The sequence below is a fragment of the Calonectris borealis genome, chromosome 18 (assembly GCF_964195595.1).
Source record: "Calonectris borealis chromosome 18, bCalBor7.hap1.2, whole genome shotgun sequence".
Taxonomy (NCBI): Eukaryota; Metazoa; Chordata; class Aves; order Procellariiformes; family Procellariidae; genus Calonectris; species Calonectris borealis.
Genome location: NC_134329.1, coordinates 7645649 through 7667603, shown reverse-complemented (window position 1 = coordinate 7667603; position 21955 = coordinate 7645649). Strand labels below are relative to the sequence as shown.

General features: G+C 43.9%; 2 protein-coding genes across 9 annotated transcripts in view; both read left to right on the top strand.

The window, feature by feature from the left end:
• MAPKAPK5 (MAPK activated protein kinase 5) overlaps positions 1–17760 on the top strand; it is a 26947-nt gene extending 9187 nt beyond the window's left edge. For 2 of the 5 annotated variants that reach the window (XM_075167620.1, XM_075167621.1), the window contains 10 exons: positions 85–193; positions 2855–2944; positions 3575–3670; positions 4921–5001; positions 8897–9084; positions 11406–11526; positions 12184–12314; positions 12953–13074; positions 13414–13518; positions 14282–14477. In XM_075167620.1, the coding sequence (XP_075023721.1) occupies positions 85–193; positions 2855–2944; positions 3575–3670; positions 4921–5001; positions 8897–9084; positions 11406–11526; positions 12184–12314; positions 12953–13074; positions 13414–13518; positions 14282–14376 (1138 nt within the window). In that variant the 3' untranslated portion in view covers positions 14377–14477. Of the gene's footprint in view, positions 1–84; positions 194–2854; positions 2945–3574; positions 3671–4920; positions 5002–8896; positions 9085–11405; positions 11527–12183; positions 12315–12952; positions 13075–13413; positions 13519–14281 lie in introns of all 5 variants that reach the window. The other 3 variants (XM_075167618.1, XM_075167619.1, XM_075167622.1) reach the window with 3 other exon arrangements.
• LOC142090156 (disintegrin and metalloproteinase domain-containing protein 21-like) lies at positions 14676–21955 on the top strand. 4 transcript variants are annotated; one of them, XM_075167615.1, is made up of 3 exons: positions 16791–16860; positions 17970–18036; positions 18235–21955. In XM_075167615.1, exon 3 carries the CDS (start codon positions 19610–19612, stop codon positions 21953–21955), a length of 2346 nt encoding a protein of 781 aa, XP_075023716.1. In that variant the 5' UTR covers positions 16791–16860; positions 17970–18036; positions 18235–19609. The 4 variants fall into 4 exon arrangements, with proteins under 4 accessions (XP_075023717.1, XP_075023716.1, XP_075023718.1 ...); XM_075167617.1 differs by having other exon boundaries at positions 17970–18379; positions 19647–21955; XM_075167616.1 differs by lacking the exon at positions 16791–16860 and adding an exon at positions 14676–14750 and having other exon boundaries at positions 17970–21955.

Genomic DNA, 21955 nt, shown 5'->3' with positions numbered 1-21955 from the left:
GATATGAAGTATGCATTATTAGCTTAGCAATTCTGTTATTTTTTTATTATTTTTAATATAACAAAATGAAATGCTTTTGAACAGGGCTCGGCTCCTAATTGTAATGGAGATGATGGAAGGGGGAGAGCTATTTCACAGAATCAGCCAGCACCGGCACTTTACTGAGAAGCAAGCAAGCCAAGTAACAAAGCAGGCAAGTTAACACCCATGTATAAGCAAATCCATGAATGATAATGGCTAAAGTACGTAACAATTTCTTGGGGTGGGGGGGTGGGAAAAAAGGAAGCTAAAATAATACTCAGTTCTGATCCGATGATCATTGCCTGCTTTGTTATAACCTGACAATGCCAAAGTTTTAATAGAAGCAAAGAATTTGGAGGTGTGGGCTAGTTCTTCTGGGTTGGGACCCTGGTGTCTCTACTGTCCTTAGCGATGGTTTTCCTAGCCTGGTCTACAGAACACTTCACCAAAGAGAGCTCTTTTCGTGCACAATCTTCCTGCTGTATCCCTCGCTGTTGTTCTAAAAGTGTTACCTCCAACAGTCCACAGGTTCTCACCAGACCCCGCGTGGCTCCTGAGCTCCAGTTTGAGAATCGCTCTTGGCCACGACAACGCTTGGTGTTTCTCTCACCTCTTGGGAGGGGTAGCAGACAATAATGTACTTGTGTCCTGGGCCAGTGGTTTTCAAGCCGAGTTCTGTGTTTGGTTTTATGAAGTCCTGCCTATCATGGAAGATAACAAGAGGAATGTACCACTATAGTGCATGTTTTCTATGCTGCTTGTTCTGATGTCATTTTTCCCCTCTCCATTTCTCTACGCAACTTACTCTTGAATGTTGTGTTTTATAGCCTCCACAGTATTTATTACTAGAGGTTTTGGTGTCCACCAGGCTCTTTGTTGCTTAGCACTGCATCTGGTGTGACTAGCTTATGTCCTGCTAGAGCAGGCAGGATGACGAAGCAGAAGGGCCTCCATGAGATTCAGTGCAGGGATCCCAGTGTCAGTTCCTCTCAGTTCTGGGGTGAACTTGTTTCCTTTCAGTTCTAAGCTTGTGGTGCCCAGTCAGAGAGCTTGGATTAATGGGAGGGTTGCAGGAAAGATGGTATGGCTGTATGTTGTGATAGCTTTTCTAGGGAGCCGCAGCAGAGGACCAGCAGGTTGCTGTAAGGAACCACAAGGCAGAAGGATCTTGCTGTCAAAATGGCTGAGCTCTTCTGCATGGCACCACGGCATGAAGCCGAAGGCCGGAGTTGCCATCGTTTGCTTCTTGCAGAGGTTATATTGGCATTCCAAACAAAAGATATATGAACTGTAGGTGAGAGGCTCTGCTGGAGATACTAATCAGTAAATGTCCTGCTCCCCCACCAGTGATCACTGCAGTGAATAAAGGAAAGAAAACATGAGAAGATATTACAGCATTTGTCGTAAATTGACATGACTGTTTATGAGTATATCCATATCCCCATCACTTGCTTCCCCCTAAGCTGGGGAGATAATGTTTGGTATTGAGGCAAAAAAGAGGACCAAATCATTTCATCTTGCTTTTCTGTCTTGTGCTTTGACTTGTTTCTAATGAAATGCTAATTGTGGTGTTACCTTTTTGGTTTCATCCAACAAAGAAATTAGGTGGAAGTACAGAATTATTCCTGATAGTTCATTGTCATGTCCTTTGGGCTGTTTGATTTTGACAATGCAAGGCAGTCTCCAGGATTAACATGTTGGGAAAATCTTTTAAAACTGTATCAAAAGACAAGACTTTGAATTGAATTCTGACTGTGTGTACGCTTGGGTTATTCATGTCCCACGTAACTCTTTGCTTTAATGTTTATACAGGTGAAGTTTGAAAGCAATGTTAAAGTCTTATTCTTGCATCTAGTGGTTCTTCGTCATTGTCTTGAACTACGGGGCTTAGTTCCTTGTACCCACTAATAGTTAAAAACTTGTCACAAAGCTACCTCATTTTCTCTGGGAATGTGTTTGTATTTGTTTCTGAGCTAAGTTAACACTGAAGTTCTCTTCTCACGGTAATTTGCAGTCTTCCAAGGACTCAGCGCTTCACCCAGGGTGCTGTGTTTGGGTAGGATCCTACAGAAGCCGATAGGAATACTTTCAAATAAGGGTCGTGTGGCTTAGCCTTACTTTTGTTTCAGTAATGCTGTTTAAGTATTTATGCTTTGGTTTTCTTTAAATGAATTGCACTTTCAAATGTACAGCCTGAAGAGCTTTCATGACTGGGTTACAGGTTTCTAAACCACAGCAGTGTGAGAAGCTGTCTTTGAAAGAAACAAGTAATGCATTTCTGCGTAATATCCCATGAAATGAGTAAATTGCAGGAGTACGGTCAAGAATTAAAGAATAAAACTGCCTGAATGTTGACTCTTAAGTCAGTGCAATAAAATATTAATTGAAATATTGAAGCAAGAACTCTCTGTTGACTGTTAAACAGAATGTAATCGCTGGAGAGTGTGCAAGTAAGTGGAGTGACCTTGTGGGGCTAGCGCAGCGTACAAAAGGACACTGTCATGATCTGTTTCACTTCGGGGGGGGCAAATAATGCCCCGAGTTAGTCAAACTAAGATGGTTGGGAAGCCCGATACAACTTAGCTTTTATTTTCTGTCTGCTTTGAGTGAAATGGAAACTGAATAGCTTGGTGGGTTTCATTTCCCGATGGTCGCTTTACTGTGCTATTGCGCAGTATGGCCAAGCTTGTCTTAACTCAGAATTGTACCCAAGTGGAGTGAAAATGTTTGGGGTCTAAGCTGTGTTGGCAATGTCCTTTTTAAAGCTAAAATAACTGTCCAAGCTAAAGGAGGAGTTCTGTAATTGTAGTTGATTTATTGTGCCCTTTTTCAGATAGCTTTGGCTTTGCAGCATTGCCACTCACTAAACATTGCACATAGAGACCTCAAGCCTGAGAATCTCCTCTTCAAGGATAACTCTCTGGTAAGATGAAGACTTGGTATTCTTTGTTTACTGCTGAATTCTGTAAAATGGCTCAATAGTGATTTTCAGAATAGTTGTAAAATTACATTATTGCAATGTTTTGGTGACAAAAATTAATGACCTTTTTTGGCTTCGTGCTTTTCCATACTCTGATCTGCTTGGAGTATAGGCTGTCCATGCTGCTGCTGTTAAATATGGGTCAGGTTCTCCACCTCAACATAGTATCCTGCTTTGCTGAGGAGAAGATCTGCTCTGCCACATTTCCTCCCTAGGTGTCGTCAGGATGTTCTAACGTGCATTACAGGTGCTTTGACGTATCCAAGCACTTGCCTGTTTCTTTCTTCTCCTGCTCATAACCACTCTGCATATGCAGTGACCCCCCTACAATGTGTTTAGTGCTTTCCAAATCTGAGAGGGGGCCTGCTTTTGACCCAGAGCACCCAGGAGAACAAAAGTGATTGTTTCAAAGATCAGTTTATGACCTTTTAGCTGCTTTGTGGAATGGTAAGGGTATAAATACAAAAGAGGGGTACATGTGGCAAAGGTAAGATGACTACAAGGCGAGAAATATGTATTAGAAAAGCAGATACAATGAGATTTTTGTAATGAAGCCTCTTCTCCTTGTTTCAGGATGCACCTGTTAAATTGTGTGACTTTGGATTTGCCAAAGTAGACCAAGGTGACTTGATGACACCACAGTTCACTCCATATTACGTAGCTCCTCAGGTAACAAACGATTACAGTTCTAGGCTAAAGGGGAATCGTGATCTTTATTGCCTGTGCCTCCATAACCACGTCATTTTAAAAGCCTTTGCTGTCCTCTTAAGGGCTTCTGGGCACAGGAATCTTGAGTAATTGTACAGTAGCCACCTTTCAAGATGGAGTGCCACAGTGATCTATTGATTACAGCAGGAGATCGTGAGGCAAATTTCCCAGACTGTGTTCTTAGCACTGACTTACTGCCGATGCCTCCTCCCAGGCTTGACTCCCACTGGTGAGACTGCTCCAGGATTTTGACAATGAGCCTTTAACTGCATTAAAGCAGTTGGTTTGGATAAGTCCCTGCTTTGCAATCCTTCTTCCAGCTCAGGCTCATTCAAGATTACATTAAAAAGGACTGTGCTGAAACAAAAAGGTTCTGTAAAGGCAATTGCTCAAAAGGAGGGCATTGCCAGAGGGTTACCCGTTCAGCTTGGCTTGGCCCCCTTGTCAGTATGCATTAAGACATAATCTATAATTACAGACAGGCTGGTTTTTGTAGTGCTGCTTTCCCCACTCTCTTTTGTGCTTTGTGCTGGAGTCCTGAAGAAAATGAAAAGAAAACTGCCGATAAATATCTGATTGCAGTACTGGGCATGTCGGCAGCCTTCAATGACCGGGAAGAGCAATTGCAGAGATCAGACCATGCAGCCACAGTCGAGTGCCTTGAAAATGCCTCTTCAGCTGGGGCCTGCTGGTGAAGGGCCATGTGCACTACAGACAGGGTTTATAAAACATGTGAACTACCAAACCTGCAGAAAGCTTTTCCTGAGCATATTTAAACTGAGATTTTTGTAGAAACCCAGAAACACAGATTTGATCAGCGAGGGACAGATTTGATGTGATTTGTTCATGGGAGAGGCAAAAAGGGACATCTCTGGAGCTAGTGTTACCCTCCAAACACACTTCAGGTTCTAGTTCTAAAGCATGGAGGTGTTAGAGGTTTTGAACAAAAGAGGTGTGAGCAATTGCTTTAATTCAGGCAAAACTGGAATTTTCATCCAAAGCAGCAAAATATTTTAGCTGAAATTTTCCCCAGGTAGAAAGTTCCTGTCTGTCTTAGGAAGAACAGTTTGAGTTTGGCAGAGTCTTCAGTAGCTGGAATAAGTCCACCAAATGGAAAAGCATCAGGCATCTTTGGCATAGGCGTTGCTGTTCGTGGTGCCTGTAGATGAGATGTATTTTGCATTATGTTTTTTTTCCTCTCATGGCAACAGGTATTGGAGGCACAAAGACGGCATCAGAAAGAAAAATCTGGTATTATCCCCACCTCTCCAACACCTTACACTTATAACAAGGTAAGCTATGAAACAGTCCACAAGTCAATACCTTTAAAGCACAGTCTCTTCCCCACCCCCCCCAATATATCTGCTGTAGAAGTAGTCTATAGACACAGTTTATTAGCTAAGGCAATAAAATTTATTGCCCTGAAATTACACACTTATGACCAGGAGCAATAAAGTTGTTCTGATCTCTGTGACAGGAACACATCTAACTACCCAAATATCTCACCCTGAGTAAAAAGTGGGATCTACAGGAAACAGTACGGAAATGTCATGTTGCTTGCTGTTTTGTGTACACGTGTATTTTCAGCTGTAAGGAGGTAGTATCTTTGGCGCTGTATTTCTCAAAAGTGTGGTTCCTTTGGCTTTTCTAAAAGGAGTGACCAGGTATACAGTGGTATTTCTCCTCTTAAATATATTGGGTTCAGACCAGGTTTCATTCAGTTGAACGGGCAAATTAGAAGATAATGATCTGTGCAGTTAGCTGTCTGTCTCAGTTTAGAAGTGACACGCTAAAAGGCGCTGCTGGCTCTGTGTTCTTTCTGATAGAGCGAATAATGACTTGGCAGTGCTGGGTTAACGATTGGACTTGGTGATCTTAAAGGTCTTTTCCAACCTAAACGATTCAATGATTCTATGAAATGCGCACTTGGTCCAAGCCTAATTAATGACCCTCTAATTAAAGGAAAAATATACAAACACTGTTAAAGGAGCACTAAATATGAACAAGAGAGTAGAATGATTCTGCTGGAGTGTGACCTCGTGGGAAGTTCTTTCACCTCCACAAGAGGCTGGTTCAAAGGAAACCTCTTTTCTGCTGTCAGCCAGAGTTTCTGGATGTGCAAAGCACTATTTAGGCTATCTTGTTCAGGCAGCTGTGGTGGTACCTTGTCTGTGTCGGGGATCTTCTGCAAAATGACCAATAGTGTATTGTGTTGTCTGTAGCAGTAGCCATGGGCAATAACAACTGCTGCTGGAGTCTTGTAAAGTGTCGACAGAAAGTGTCCTGAAAGGTTGTACTCCTTTTTGGTCATTCCAAAACATTTTCCTCCATATTATCATCACTGTCTCCTGCTGGCTTAGCAGTGTTTGAACCATTGAGTGTTTTTCTCTCGGAGTGTCAATTTTGATTAAAGTTAGCTGGTTTCTGATTGCAGTGCTAAGTATCTACACTGATTCCAGTTTCAAGGATGGTTGTTTAACCCACCACATGCTAGAGGGGGTAGTTTGGTATATAGTGTTATGTTTTGGTAGCCTTCTGTAGAGAGCTAAAGCAAAGATGGGCAGAGGTAACTTTCACTGAATTAGTCTGCGTGGGTTTCCTAATCATGAATCTGCCTTTTTCAGGGCTATGATTATCTGTTCTCCATCCTGGAGAAACAGCTTGATGACTGAAGCCAGACACTTCTTATAAAAAGAGTTCTTAGACAGGTGCCAATAGTCTTTTCAATACAGAGTTTCTTCTGCCTTCTCTTGTGTGAACCCCAGTCACAGGGAAGGTTGTTTTTTATAAATTTTGGAAATCTCACAAGGCTCAAGAACTCCACTTCTGTGGATTGAAGCAGATTTACTCTCCAGTAACAGCCCTCTCCAGGGACTTCCCTCTGTTTCGTTGTAAAAGGGTAGATGCACTTCCAGAGACACCTAGAAGTGGTTGCTCGTTGTTCATGTTGGTAACTGTTTGACAGCTGTTTTGTTCTTTTAATGAACCAAAGAGCCCTGGCTGTGGCACCTGAAGCAAAATATGGGCCATATTCTGGTACAGAATGGAAGAACCTTGAAAACAGATACCAACTGGAGTCAACTCACATACTGACAAGGTTCAGCTGCCATGATCTTCTGGGATTTACAGTGTGATACAGTGATTTTGTTTTCATGTTTCATTTAAAGACTTGATCGGTCACTCTGTGCTGCTTTCAGCCATGGTGGCACTAGCTGGAAAGGCTGCTGAAAGAAGTGGCCTTATCCTTACCTTGCCAAGTGTGACTCATGGCAAAAGCAGCATCTGGCATACGCCTAGTTCCCCAAAATAGACTGTGATAAACTCCCAGGTATACTGTCCTGCCACAGCAATTCAGAGCCTGAGTGGAAATGCCTGTGATCCACCCTCATGATCAGCAGCTCTATCCCACAGATTTAAATCGGAGGAAAAAATACATCTTTGATTCCCTGAGCATTTTTATTAGGCTCTGTGTGTATTGGATCAAATATAAGTTTGTATGTCATGGCTGGAGGGGATTGACTCTTGAGAAATAGAATCTGCGAACCATATCCACGAAGAATTTAGACACCTATTTCCTACTTACATGCTTAAAGTCCCATTGATTTAATTAGAAATTATCTCTGGTCAATGGAAAAATGATGAGAATTTAGGTACCTAAATAGAAATTTAGACTTCTAGAGCCATCTGAGATTGGCTTAAACAACTTTCTGAAAAACATACATATGTGGGGTAACTCCTTGAAGTTTCTTTTGTTATCAGCATCCACATGTTTCGTAGAAGTCAAAAGCCAAGGGTAGGATTTAATGATCAGTATGAGCTGATCTGGGTGTATTCCTTCCAGAAGGAAACAGTCTCACCTTTGAGGGCCCCTCCCTGGGTTGGTGTTGATCCGGTCAAAAAAACCACTTACCGCAGTCGGGGATTCTGTGTTTGCTGAGTTCATCTGTGCACCTTCATGAACACTGGTGCTGTCCCAGAGTAGGCGGTGGAATATACAGCCTGGGGCAGACACGGTGGTGCTGAGGTTGCTTCAGTTGCTTGCTGTGCAGACTTCTGTCTGGGTAAACCGATCGCAGAACCTCCCCACTTCCCCAGTTCTGCCCTTGTGTGTCTTTCCACAGTCACCTGAACCTGGCTGGAGTTCAGGCTTCTGCTTACACTTGGCTGTGTGTTCCTGTCCATCCTTGTGCTGGCATAAACCTTTGGGAGTCCCCTGGAGGACTGATAGGGCTGGAAACCAAGCCAGTAAAAATAAATGATTAGCTGCAGAAATGCGAGTGTTGGCACAAAAGAAATACTGGGAATGGATGGCCAGGGTCAGAGCAGGTCCTACCAGCCCCAGCCTGCTCCATGCCATAACCAAGTGATAACAGAGCTGTATCCTTAAGGATATGGTCCAACAGAAGCTTGAATTGAAGCCTAGGCTGTTATGGTACTCTTCCCTTCTTCCCGAGTAGTGTCTATATTGCGTGAATGCACAGAGATCCAGATGGGGAATAGATCTGGCTTTCACCTTCTTTACTGAGCTGGTTTTTGGCTGGATCCACCTCCTGGATGAACTGCTTCTGTATCACATCATCAGTAACACCAGTGCAAGGGCAGGGGAGGGAGCTCCAGGCTGGGGTGGGAGGACAGGAGCGAGCGCAGCACAAGCAGCCGTGAAATACGGCTCCTGGCTTTCTGAAGCTTCTTCATCTCCGTGGCTTTCAAGATGTGTGTTTTTCATTACAGACCTCTCTAATTAAGTATCCCTGCTAGCTTGTTTGTTTGATGGTGTTTATTCTTTTAGTCTCACATTCTAAAAAATGACTGTATTCTGTTTTATGTTCTGATATTGAGAGACTAGGATTCAAGTATCCTGAGAGATGTAATAAACGCACAGCTTGCTCACGCCTCTGATGCAGCGGCTGTTTCCGTACAATATTACCATTGCATAGCTCAGAGTCACAGGAGCGCGTTCTGTAAATGAGCTACTTTTGGGTACTGGAAGTAGTTTAGCTTGGCAGCATGGACTTATCTTGTGCTTACATATTTGCCATATTTATCCATGAAGGTCCTCAGATGGACCTTTAGGAGGAGGCTGAGCTGTGTTTCTGTTTTCTTAAGGAATCACATAGAACTTTTAACATAGCTACACCATTGCTTGCTGCAAATTGCGCCCCAAAGTGATCATTTCCTTGCTTTCAGAGCTGTGACTTGTGGTCCCTGGGTGTCATTATTTACGTGATGCTGTGTGGATACCCTCCGTTTTACTCCAAACACCATAGTCGGACAATTCCAAAGGACATGCGGAAAAAGATCATGACAGGAAGTTTTGAATTTCCAGAGGAAGAGTGGAGCCAGATCTCAGAAATGGCGAAAGACATTGTGCGAAAGTGAGTCAGTTGAGGAAAATGTTGTATTGCTCTTTGCTTATATTAAGAAATTGGAAAATCACTTCAAAGTGCATTATCACAAAGGGCTCATTTTTCCAAAGGCGGGGGGAATTGTCTGCAGCACAAACAGCTGAAAAATTTATCGTATTCAGCATGAATGAAGTCTGGTAAATATTTTTCTTTCCCTCTCTTTTTTTCCTCCTCAACTGTTGTGTTCAATTTTTGATGTCTCCTGTCTCTGAAGTTGCTAAAGTACGTTGTGCGTTTAGTCTTTAAGGAGAGTGGGTACACTACCTGGCTTCAGAACAATATAGACAACCAGCTGCCACATCTGCAAGTGCTCTGTAGGCACCTATCTCCTATGGTAATGTCTAAACTCCCGTTAAAATCAGGGGGCATTTAGGTGGCGTAATAGGAACTGGCAGATCTGTCCCTTAAGACCCTGTGCACATAATATACAGTCTAAAAGGAGTCAAGAGAGAGGCATGGAAAAGGAGATTAAGATCTGTCACAAGGTGTCAGACTATGAGAAAAGGTTTTGCATCGACATTTTATTCTAAATGCTAATGGAAACTGTTTTTCATGCAATGCACATCTCAATTGCAAATGTTTCAAAGACTATGATCCCATGGTCCTGTTTGAAAGCAAGAATGTGGCACTGATTAGGTCTTGACCTCACTTATTTTTTAAAATGTGAGAGAGACTTACTGCCTTTGCTTGTATCACCAGAGGAACTGGAAGGATAAAAGCAAGATAAAGAGGGGGGAAAAAAATCAATCTGTTAAACAATTTTAAACTGTCACTGTCTCCTCTGACATACTGTAGAATCTCCAAGGACTTAACATTGTTTGGAAAGGGTGCCGGGACCTGTTTATAGCAGTGCAGGAGAGCCCACAACCTTTCACCGAATAAACTGCAGATTATGTTGCAGTGAAACTTCCACTTATACCAAGGTCAACTCTTTATTCTCCCTCAGAAGCTCCACAGTCAATAGGTTTCATTGTCTTTTAAAATGGCCATGAAACTCAGCTCACAGAATGTTGTTACTTGGATTCAGTTCACTTCACTTAATTCTCTCACTAATGTTATCAGAACTCCCTTTCCTGCTTGTCTTTTCCAGCCATGAGTCTGAATCTGGGTTTATGGTACAGGAATACATTTAGATTATAGAATTCTGGATACGTTTACATTTTATTTATGTAGACTGCTATTCATATAGAGTCTTGCTTCTGGAGGTCATATTTTGCATTCAAGCAGCTGCTTCCTTTCGAGCATGTCGAGCTGATTTCTGACCTCAAGCTTTATGAGCTGGAGTGCTTGATAATAGGTTAGGACTTTGAAAACCTGCGGTGAAGGATTGCATGTGTCTTGGGTCTTGTATTAAAACTGAACTTACGACCTGTTTGGCAGCATGGCCTTGCAAGTGAAATTTATGAGCTAGCCTGTGGTCCTGCTGACATTTTGTAAAAGTTATTTCCACTTTCTTGGTACATTAAACAATTCTGCTTTGCAGCCAGGAAGCTGATTTAGAGTATTGTCTAAGAAAGTGTGACAAACTCATCAGGTCATTCTGTTTCTAATTTAGACCCGTGGGGTAACTTGTCAGCACTCTGTGTGAAATTTTACTTTTTTTATTAAACAGTTGTGATTATTATGAGAACATGAGTTTATCTGCAAAATCTCTTTCCAGGGTTTCATTCTAGTAAAATTTAATTCCATACAGTTTTCAGAGATCTCCAAATAAAGTTCCTTCTTATTTTGAGGTGCTAGAGCCTGCCAAAGTGTCCATTGCTTGAGGCTTGTGCAGGGGGAGAAAAGCTAAGGTTGCATGGTGAAAGCAGTTAATTCAGCAAACAGGTTTCCAACTTTGAAGCTTTGCCTTACTTCACCGTGCCCAGAGTCCTTGGTGTGAGAATAGACTATTATGTGGATGAGCTCTAGATGTGCATTTCCAGCGAGTGTCGGTCTGGATCGTTCCCAGTTCATCTGGAAGGTAATTTCCCATCTGGGAGGATGTGAATGTAGAGTTCAGCAGTGCACAAGCGTTACTAAAATGGCCTTCAGCGCCTTTCTTTTACACTGAGTTGCTGAATATAACTGAATGAGCTGTGATAGTGTTAAAATATCACCGCAGCAAGGGTCAGTGAAGCTGGTAGAAAGTCAGACTGCTTTTGAGTCAGCTTGGTGTTTTATTTGTTAGGAGAAGTTTCTTTTTTGGCCTCTCTAGTGCTTAGAGATTGCTAAGTGCTCTGATCCCAGACAGAGCAGCACATTGTAAATCAACAAAGACCTCTTTATGGACTGATTGATTCCTCTCCCAGGCTGCTGAAGGTCAAACCTGAGGAACGGCTGACCATTGAAGGTGTGCTGGACCATCCCTGGCTCAACTCCACCGAGGCACTTGATAACATCCTGCCCTCTGCCCAGCTGATGATGGACAAGGTCTAAACAACATTTTATTTTATCAAGAATTTTGCATAGAGGAGCTGGGTAGCTCTTGGGTGGTTTGAGTGTTTTCTTTCGCATGGTGTTATGCAGACAAAGAGCTCCCCTTCTGCCTTGATGAGAGCCTGAGATCTTTGTAAGAAAATGGAAATGGTTCTGTTTGAAATTGGGGCTAGGAGAAGACGCTCCAAGACTGGAGGTAAAGAGCAGCCATGTGCTAACAAGTAGAGAACAGGGTATGGCAGTAAACATGCCTGAGGGCTCTTCTGTAGGTCTTTTCTCTTTTTTCCCCATGTTTTATACCTGACTACAGCTGTGGCCTCATTAATTAGCAGCGAATGAATAGCCCTTCTTGCTTCCTTTAAACTCTGCTCAGGAGTTCAGTCAGCACCCTTAAGCTTGTGAACATGAGAAGTAGAGATGATCCTTTGTCCCATTCAGCCCCTGTGAGGTCGGGATACATTGTCCCAGTCAATGACTGTCGTTCTAATCATGTCCTGCATAATGCAAACCTGATTTTTATTAGGCTTCTCTGAAATAAATAGGATTTTGGTGCCTTCCCCTCCTCCCCTCGTGGCTAACATTGTCCATATATTGTTCTTTAATTCACGAAGAAGCTAATTAAAACATCAAGCGCAACTCTCTTCGTTCCAGGCAATGGTTGCAGGGATACAACAGGCTCACGCAGAACAACTTGCGAACATGAGAATCCAAGACCTCAAAGTCAGTCTCAAACCCCTTCACTCCGTCAACAACCCAATCCTGCGCAAAAGGAAATTACTGGGGTAACTCTCTAAAGCTGTTTTTGAAAGATCAAACTGTAGGCAGCCATGATGCCAGAACGACTTTAAGCATGTTACAGGTTCATTCAATTGTAACCGTGCTCCTGAATTTCTGATTTGCTTGACACACTCTTCGTGCTGAAGTGGGTAGTTGGAGTCAAGTAATACTTGCACAACACGATGTCTTCCAAGATATGCCAGTGAGGGCGGGAAGGAGATTGGATAGTGTTGTTATATTATACAGGTAGCAGAACAGATCTGTTATGAGAAGATGGGTCACATGTTGAGTAAGGTAGGGCAAAGTGGGAGACAGAATTCCAGTAATTTTTTTCTGATCCTGACATTTATTTACTGACAAAGTCAGGTAATCTTTCTCTCTTTGTTCGAGTTACCTATCTGAAAAATAGGATAATGCATTTTAGGATTACCCTTACTTGAATTAATTTAAAGGAATATTTATTTTTCTTCATATTTAAAGTGGTCTCATAATGCAGGACATTGTTACAATTAATGCTAAATCTAGCTCCCAGTCCCAGCTTTCCAGAGAGTGAAAGAGAGCATTATACTGGTGCAGTTATGCAACGAGTAGCGGACTTGAGTTGCATTCAAATTGTAATTGTTTCCTCCTTGTTCTTTTGCAGCACTAAGCCAAAGGATGGTGTTTATATCCACGACCCTGAGAATGGAAGTAACGATTCCAACGTGGCTCTGGAAAAGCTCAGAGATGTGATTGCTCAGTGCATTCTACCACAGGCTGGTAAAGGTTGCCACTTTTAAGAAAGTTACATTCCTAAACATGCAAGACACTGAGTTTTTTACTGTGCCTCAAGATCAGTCTGCGTCAGTAGTGAGGAAGGATAAACAAAACTCCTGTTGTCCCAGTCAGTCTCAAGAGGAGAGCATTGTCTGTGGACTGTAATTTTGGTGCATGCCTAATGTTAGTGCCCACAGTGACATGCAGAGCTGTTAAAATAACTTTGAAACAGGAGTGTCTGCTTTCAAACCGATTTCCTAGTTTGCGTGAGGCGAGGAGGAATAACTGCACATACTGTTTACTGAATGGCAGAATGACAAACCTCCTGTTTATCTTTGTTCTGAATAGGAGAGAATGAAGATGAGAAGCTGAATGAAGTGATGCAGGAGGCATGGAAGTATAATCGAGAGTGTAAGTTGCTGCGAGACACTCTTCAGAGCTTCAGCTGGAATGGTGAGGAACTCTTTCTCTTCCACGGAGAATGGTGCTAATGCCAGGTGAAAGAGGAGAAGCAGTGACCTTCTCATACAGAAATAAAAACAAATTTCTTGAATTTGTGTCAGACTGATTTAGGTTTTGACACTGGTTTAGCCCATCTGCCAGCATGGATGTTCTATTGAAAGTTCTGCTTTAAAATTTCTATTTGAGGTTCAGAGTAGAGTTTTCAAAGGCACCAAATCATGTAGGAACATAACAGCACAGATGGATCATCACTTTAGAAACCACTTTAGCTGTTTTGAGCTGGTTTCCTTCCAGCTGCTTATTACCCTCTTTCTGCTGGAGGCTGCTGCCCTCATCTATGCCAGCACAACATCTCTTCTGCTCAGTTTGTGTAGGAAACAGAATTAAACTAGGCCAGCTGCCTGGGGAGTGTTCAGATGGCTCCTTAACAAAACAGGGTGGCAGTGGTGTCAGCCCCCAGGAGCAGATGCTGATGAATATAAGGGACCAGGGGCATCAGCCAGGATCACAAGGGCTTGGCCGTGCCTCTTCCCTCGTTGTGGTTTTTGTTTGGTTGGTTTTAATTTAGGTTTTTAAGTGCTCAGGTTTTTTTCAATGGAACTAGAGATCATAACTCATTTTCGTTGCCTTGCAAATGTTGTCCTACGTTTCTGTGTGAAGCATTGTTTTGTGTTCAGTCAGTGTATGACTCCAGCCGTGATTGCTTTCCTCCTTGTGCCCAGCACCAGCTGACTACCTATTCTTCTCTTTTCAGGCAGAGGATTCACAGATAAAGTGGATCGACTAAAACTGGCAGAAATAGTAAAACAAGTTATCGAAGAGCAGACAAACTCCCATGACTCTCAATAGCTGGAGCTTCTTAATCTTATTTTTTTTACCATTTAAGATTTATTCTTTAACTGTAAAAAGTATTTTTATGTAAATTAATAAATCATAATTATTTCATTAAATTTCCATACTGCTTGAAAATGCTGTATAGTTGTAGATACAAAAAAATCATTGGTACTGTAATATTTTTTTAAAACTCAGTTCCTTGAGGTATATATGATCACTTATGTACTGTTAATCATGAGTCCCCCAGATGGGGCAAATTATATTGTTAAAGACCATTCTTTTTCTTAATAACCAGTTGCAGAAGCTGCCTTCCATCTGCTATACATACAGCCAGCTGCAATGACTGTGTATGTGAACGAGACAGCCACAGTTTCTCAACACCCTGCTCAGTAAGTACTTGAAGCAAGTGCTGTGAAACACAAACTTCATAGCTACCCTTTGCACCTAAATTCTGAGTCTTTATGTAGAGGCAACTAAATAGCCTTCTGTTTCGCTAGATGATCCGAGAGCCACGCTTGGCCTTGCCAAGGGCACCCGAGTCCATATGCTTGCTGTATTTTTCAGTTCTGATCAGTAGCCCTCTTTTTTTTTTCTTCTTTCCCATCTTCCTCAGACCTTTTTTAAGGCTGAATTGGCCATTCAGCATAAGACTCCTCTTTTTATCATGTTGTTCAACAGCAGAATGGAAGAATGTTCTAGTTACTTATGTACAAGTCATTCTTATTTTCATGGTGGGATCTTCTGCGGACAACAGTAAGTGTGGGGTTCATTTGCTTTGGCCCCAGATCAGCAGTTGCGTGTGTTCCACCCGTGTACTCCATTCTTTCCTTTCTAGAAGATCCAACACTTGGTTTCAGACTTGTCCTTTTGTTTGAAAGAGATCATCCTGGCAAGGGTCATAGTGCTGCTGTGTGTGAATCCACTGGTGATCCTTCTCTTGTGTCACCCTCTGGAGTCCAAGCTCCCCATCCCTTTGATGCCTTCGAGCTCCTCCTGGGGGAGCAACAGATGCAGGGCTGCTCCTTGACACACGTCCTTACGCTGCCTGGACCACGAGGCTGCCCAGGGCAGATTCTTACACTAGTCTGGAACATTGGCTCCAAAAGCTGCTTTTTTAATCTTAATTAAACAAACAAATGAAAAGAATCTGTACATATTTCTAGTTTTCTACCTTCTGACGCTTTTCTTTCTTTTGAGACCGGTCGAAGGCTTTTTATAGAGATATTTTGGTACTAAACCTGTGCAGACGTTGAATGAGTTTGGTCTGCAGACTGAAGTGCCAATTCAGGGCTATTAGTAATGACTCTTGAACATTATTGTTATATTTCATAGCTCATTAATTTTGGGTTTACATTTACGAACCTGAGCCATGAATCTCCCAATTTACTCTTATGGCAGTCCAGCCTTGTTCTTTTTTGTCTTTTTTCTATACCAGACTTCCTTGCAACCTTTAGCTTGGATGGCGAACCAGTATCTGACTCTTTCTATAAAATTTTGTAAACAGTGACTTAGTTTTTCTACATGAAGGAGATACTTCATTTCCCATTCTTCGTCAGCACCTTGTCAGCTTTCTTTTAATCCTGTTGACAGTTTTCCAATGCCTGATTTATCACAAAGTAAAAACCACAGTCCCTGCTTAACCATCACTTTCTGTGATGGAAACAGGGAGGTTTTGTGTAAGCCAGAATTGTACCTCTGACACTACATGGAATATTTGTGCACTGACATCTATCGATGACAACTGTAAAGCATTAGCAAGAGATGAGTATTTGTCATTTCTTGGTAGTATCAGCAAGTCTGCAGGCCCTATATGAATTTCTGTCCTTGCCCTAAATTCTAGGTCTTGTCAACATCCACACAATCTCTAAATGTAATAGATCATTTCCTTTTTAACTTGAAATACATGTTTTTTCTGAGAAATCTCATTGCATTGGAACTTTTCAGTATGGCAGTGGAGAAATAAACAAGGAAATCACCTTTATTTGAATGGGAGTGCAAAAAATTCCCCACAAAAGCACTTTGCAACTCTGCCCTCCGAGGAGGAAAATACTCAGGCAGTTTCTTGGGAGCCAGAACTTGTTAGCAGAAAAATGGATCAGACTGTAGCTGCTCTCATGGCCAACACAGTACAGTCAGCAGAGACTACCGCCACGCCACAGCCTGATACAATCCAAGCGCCTTGTGCGCAATTTGGGGGTGCAACACACATCGGGACCTATTTTTTTCTCTGGCAGGTTGCTCTAGTGTAAAAGATGACAGCAGCGAGGCTTGTGTGCCGTTGTGTAACGGTCTGTAGGAAATGGGTTCAGCCTGTTCCTGCAGTACCAGTGTGCGTTTGGTGTAGTGGGGAGCACCTCGGGGTGTGAGAGCAACCGACATCCAAGGCAGCTCAGAAATAAGCAGAGAAGATGGGATCTGACTGCGTAAGGGGGTCCCTCCTCTCTTCCGGGTCCCTTAACTTACACAACAGAATAATTTCAAGCTGTTACTGATGGTGAGGTGGGTACAGCTGCGACTGACCGTGAAGTGTGTTGGTGTCTGGAGGGAAGTCAAATTTCTAAGGGCTTTTGTGAATAAGGAACTGCTTTTTATGGATTTACTATAGATTTTGTTGTCTGTGATAAATAAGAATCGCCTGATCTAAAATGGAGGTAGGGAGGGACAGATTAAGAAAACACAATTTGAACATTCAAGGTCAAATGGTTTTATTTCTATGAGAAAGTTGATTATTTTACTCTTAAAAAAGTTACGGTTTAGATTTCAAAATTAAATACACTTTAATGGATTCATTTATATATTTTAAAGCAGTATTTTACTTTCTCCTTCCTGTGTTTTTTATTTTTCAGTTGACATAAATGCAAGATACCTTGACTTGATTATGTAAGGTTTTACTTGGTAATAAATCTACTGATCCTTTATAGCAGACTGTGAATATTGTAAATATCTTGAGATGGAAGGGTTGTGTGGGATCACAGAAGACACTCTTTGTACAAACACTAAAAGGGTATGAGAAAGCTCTGTAGGTTTTTTTTTTTTAGAATTTTATTTAAGAGAAAAATCTCTGAAATCATTTGACCTTTCCAAAATTTTATGTATATCTGAATTCTCCTGTGACTTGATTATTTTAAGCTATATATATATTTAAAAGTTAGAAGAACTTGACTAGGCAAAAGAGTTTTCGGTTGGAAATAGCAACATGTCAAAGTTTTGCTGTCATTACTTCAGGTTTTTCTTTTGGAAATCTGAATCTGTCCTCATGCCATGTTTAACTTCTGTGTATTAAAATGTTTTCACTTCTCCTTTTCAGTGTTATCTGTAATATGTTAGTTTATTTTGGATCAGTATTATATTGTAAATATTACGCATCAGTGTATATAAATGATTTTACTAAACTTAAAAGTTACTGGCTGCTTTTGTTTGTTCCTGAGTCCCCGTAGCACAGAAGGGAGGAAGGACAGCTGTGGCCTGGAGGGCACGGCAGCGCGCTTCTCCTGCCGCCACGCCGCTCCTCTCCTCCTCCGCCAGCCCCAGACCTCTCCCGCCGTGCTCAGTCCTCCGTCCCGCCTGCCTTACAAATGTGAATAAGCACTTTGCTTTGTGTTTTGCAGGAGTGCCGCGAGGCTTTGAAATGAAAGAATGACTGATGGGATAGGCTGGATGAAGCCCTAGAAAATGGTGTGCTCTGCCTGGCAACATCATAACCTGAAATTGCCTCTTTAAAACACTGCTTTCCGTTAGGTGGCAGCAGTTACATGCCCAGTGCTGCAGGTTAACCCCCCAAGGTCTACAGGATTTTCCTTGTAGCGATGGCTTTGGGCAGGCGGGGAAGGGAGGGATGAGTTGTTCTGAGTGCAATGACATTTCCCCTGTCAGGTATTACAGCTCCTCCGTTCTGCCAAGCGTGTTCTTTGGGGCAGGAACTAGGAACCAGTTCCTTTAGGATGACGATCCTTGCAGGCTGCTGTGCTTTGCTGAAGGTGGCTGAAGCGGGAGCTGGACTGGCAACTTGGGAGACACGGTAGGTGAGAAACAGGTTGGTTTTCCTTCAGGCTGGCAGCACACTTTGCCAGGGAGCACTGGAGTGTTTCTCCTCGCCTGTTAGGCAGTCAGCCCTTCTGAACACAGACCGGTGCCGTCAAGTATGGCACTTGTGCACTTCCTGGCTCTGGAAATATTTTTATTATCCTCAAGCATGGTTTGACTGGCTTGTTGACAGCAACCAGATAGACCCTTTCAGAACAAAAGTGGCACAAAAAGAGGTGGTGGGACAGCTGTGAGTGCCCCTGTGCGCCAGGCCACCTTCTTTGTAAGAGTTAACATCCATCTGCTTGGTACCTTTGGGGAGTTAATAGGGTGTTGGATAGTGAGTGACTGTCAGAGCATCCATAGCGTTGGAAAGGGGAGCGAGAGAACAATTTCCAAGCATCCTGGGAGTACTTAAGAGCGCTTGTAGCTGGTTTGGCTGCCTATAGAAGTGGGACAAGAAAAGATTCTCCCCTACTCGTAGAAGGATGTGGGGCCCAAAGAATACCTCTCCCTTTCCAGCAAGAAAACTCCCCTCAAATAGTTAAAAGTCAGTGACGTGCTCAGCTGAGTGAGGAGCCCTGCAAGGATAGCTGTCAACAGACACTGAAGGCTCTCACCACTGCAGCTGAAGGTCCCATTAGCAACCAAATTGTCGTTTCCCTGGTAATCTTCTATTGCTTTCCACTTATCAAGGCTTAATCCCCTTTTAAACAAATTGCTGTAGCAGCACTGGCTCATCATGCTCTTAGCAAATGGGGTCAGTCCAAGTAGGGTGCAGCAGGCTCTTAGCGATGAGCCAGGGCGTATTTAATGCGATGCTGCTCCTGCCTGTGCCGCTGTCGGGGGGGCTGCACCGGTGCCAGGGGCGCGGGTCCCATCCTCCCTGTGGAATGTTTGCGTTCAAAGCGGGGCCGGAGAAACGGTTGCCCCTCGGGCCCTTCCATTCCAGCCCCAAGAGCAGCTCTCCCCCGGCTTCCCACCCCATGCCGGGGCTTTCCTAGCGCTGCTTTGCTCCGTTGCAGTTGGATGGCAGGCTGGCTGGCCCCCTGCGTGTCCTACCTCCCTGGTGGACAGGTAGCTGAAGAAGAGCTTGGAAAAGGCGTGTTGGATGAAGGGAGCAGGAGGCTTGAGCCTGGCTGCAGGTTGAGTGTGGAGAAGAGGACAGACGGTGTCCTGGTGGTGAGAAGGGAGCTTTGCTGCTGAGTTAAAGGCAGCTTTTCTGATGTCTTATCGTCTGCATTTTTCTCTCTTTTCTCCAGCCTGGGAGGCAGTGACCATGGCTCCAAGCTGGACACAGCCAAGGTGCACCCCGATGGGCAGCGGGGTTCTCCTCCTCGGACTGGGCCTCTCCTTCCTGCTCCGGGCGCTCCTGCTGCCCTGCGCAGGCTGCAGCCCCCAGCCCTCTTGGGGCTACACAGCCTACGAGATAGTCGTTCCAAGGAAACTTGGCCCCAAGGCAGGGAAGGGCAGCCAGGACCAAGTGTCCTATATCATCAGCATTCAGGGGGTAAATTACACGATTCACCTCAGGCAGAAAGACTTTGTAATAAAAAACTTCCCCGTATTCACTCGTGACTCCCGAGGGGAAATTGCCGTCGAACAGCCCCGTGTGCCAGCAGATTGCTATTACCACGGCTACGTGGAAGGCATCCCGGACTCCGCGGTGACTCTGACGGCCTGCTCTGGGCTGAGAGGACTGCTGCAGATTGGAAACTCAAGCTACAGCATCGAGCCCCTGGCAGCTTCCACCATGTCTGAGCATCTTCTGTTGCAGAGAGAGGAGGCGGTTCCTGGAACGGTGATGTACAAAATGCCCCGTGACAGCGGACAATTTCCAGGTCCTGGTACAGCAACCGGGCAGTTCCAGCCCCAGGGGCACACGCGGTATTTGGAGCTCCTTGCCGTGGTGGACAAGGAAGGGTTTGATGCCTTTGGCAGAAGTATAACTGATGTGACACTGGAAGTTATTGAAATAATCAATCTGGTGGATGGACTGTTTTATTCTTTCCACCTTCGTGTTTTGATAACTGCACTAGAGATTTGGGTGGAGAAGAACCCTATCAGTGTTACTAAAAACATAACCGAGGTCCTTCATAATTTTAATCTTTGGCAGAAGCAGCAAAGCCTTACGTACGCCGTGCATGACGTGGGATGTCTGTTTGCCTCGATGGACTTTGATAGCGGTATGAGAGCATCACACACAGGCAGCAAATCCAACTTCGCCAGTGCATGTGATAGAAAACGCGCCACTGCTGTTGTATCGTTTGCAAAACAGCCTTACATGGACACTGCTGTCCATGTCGCTCGTGCGTTAGGGCATGTCCTTGGCATGGAGCGTGATGACAGATACTGCAGATGTGGAAACACCTCTAAATGCATCATGAGCGCACACAGCACAGTGAACTATCAATTCAGCAACTGCAGCAAAAAGCACTATTTTGATTTTATAGCATCAGGGCAAGGATTCTGCCTTAATAATGCCCCAAAATCGGTAATGACATTTGCACTGCAGCGCTGCGGGAATGGTGTCCTGGAGCTTGGGGAGGAGTGTGACTGTGGCTCAGAAGCACGGTGTAAATTGGACCTTTGTTGTGACAATACCTGTCAAAAAAAAGAAGGAGCCATTTGCACTTCTGGAGGCTGCTGTAAGAATTGCAAACCTCTTCCAGAAGGAGAAGTGTGTAGGGAGAGTGCCGGTCCGTGTGACCTGCCCGAGTATTGCAACGGGACATCTGAGCATTGCCCAGCAGATGTGGCCAAGCAAGATGGGACTGTGTGCGCTGAGGATGGGTACTGTTATTCAGGCAAATGCCAATCTCGCACATTACAGTGTATGAGTATCTTTGGCAAGGAAGCAAAGCCTGCTCCGCTACCATGTTTCCAGGAGGTGAACATGAAAGGGGATCGGTTTGGCAATTGCTGGGGAGATGGGGCAGATGTCAACTTTCAGAAATGTAAGCTAGAAAATGTCCTGTGTGGGAGGTTGCAGTGTACGAACGTTAGACGTCTACCTCAGCTGGAAGATCACACAACCATCATTCAAACCCCGGTGGGCGATACCTGGTGTTGGGGCACAGACTACCACTTGGGCGTGGGCATTCTGGATGCTGGAGTCATTAAGGATGGCATGCAGTGCGGTGAGAAGAAGATCTGCATTAATCGGACGTGTGTCCCTGAGGAGAAGTACTTGACATCCCGCTGTTCTGCAAAGAGAACGTGCAGAGGAAAAGGCGTCTGCAACAGTAAAGGAAACTGCCACTGTGACAACGGCTGGGCACCTCCCTACTGCCAGTTTATTGGCTTTGGAGGAAGCGTTGACAGTGGGCCTGCACCGGTCACTAAAAAGGGGCTTTTTAAGTTCATCATTGGGATCACTGTGATAACTGTTGCTGTTCTGGCACTCGCAGCACTCGTCATTGTGCACGTGAGAAAGCTCAGAGTAACCCAAGCATTGAACAGACTCGTCAGATGCTTTTGGTCTAGAGAAGGGGCTCCTGAGGAGGGTCCGAAGGACCAGGCAGAAGACGACGGCTCAAAACCAGCCGAGAGTCAAAACTCCCCTGTGTAG

Excerpts from the sequence above, each read along its gene's own strand:
- LOC142090156 (XM_075167616.1), top strand. The coding sequence starts at position 19,610 with ATGTCTTATCGTCTGCATTTTTCTCTCTTTTCTCCAGCCTGGGAGGCA.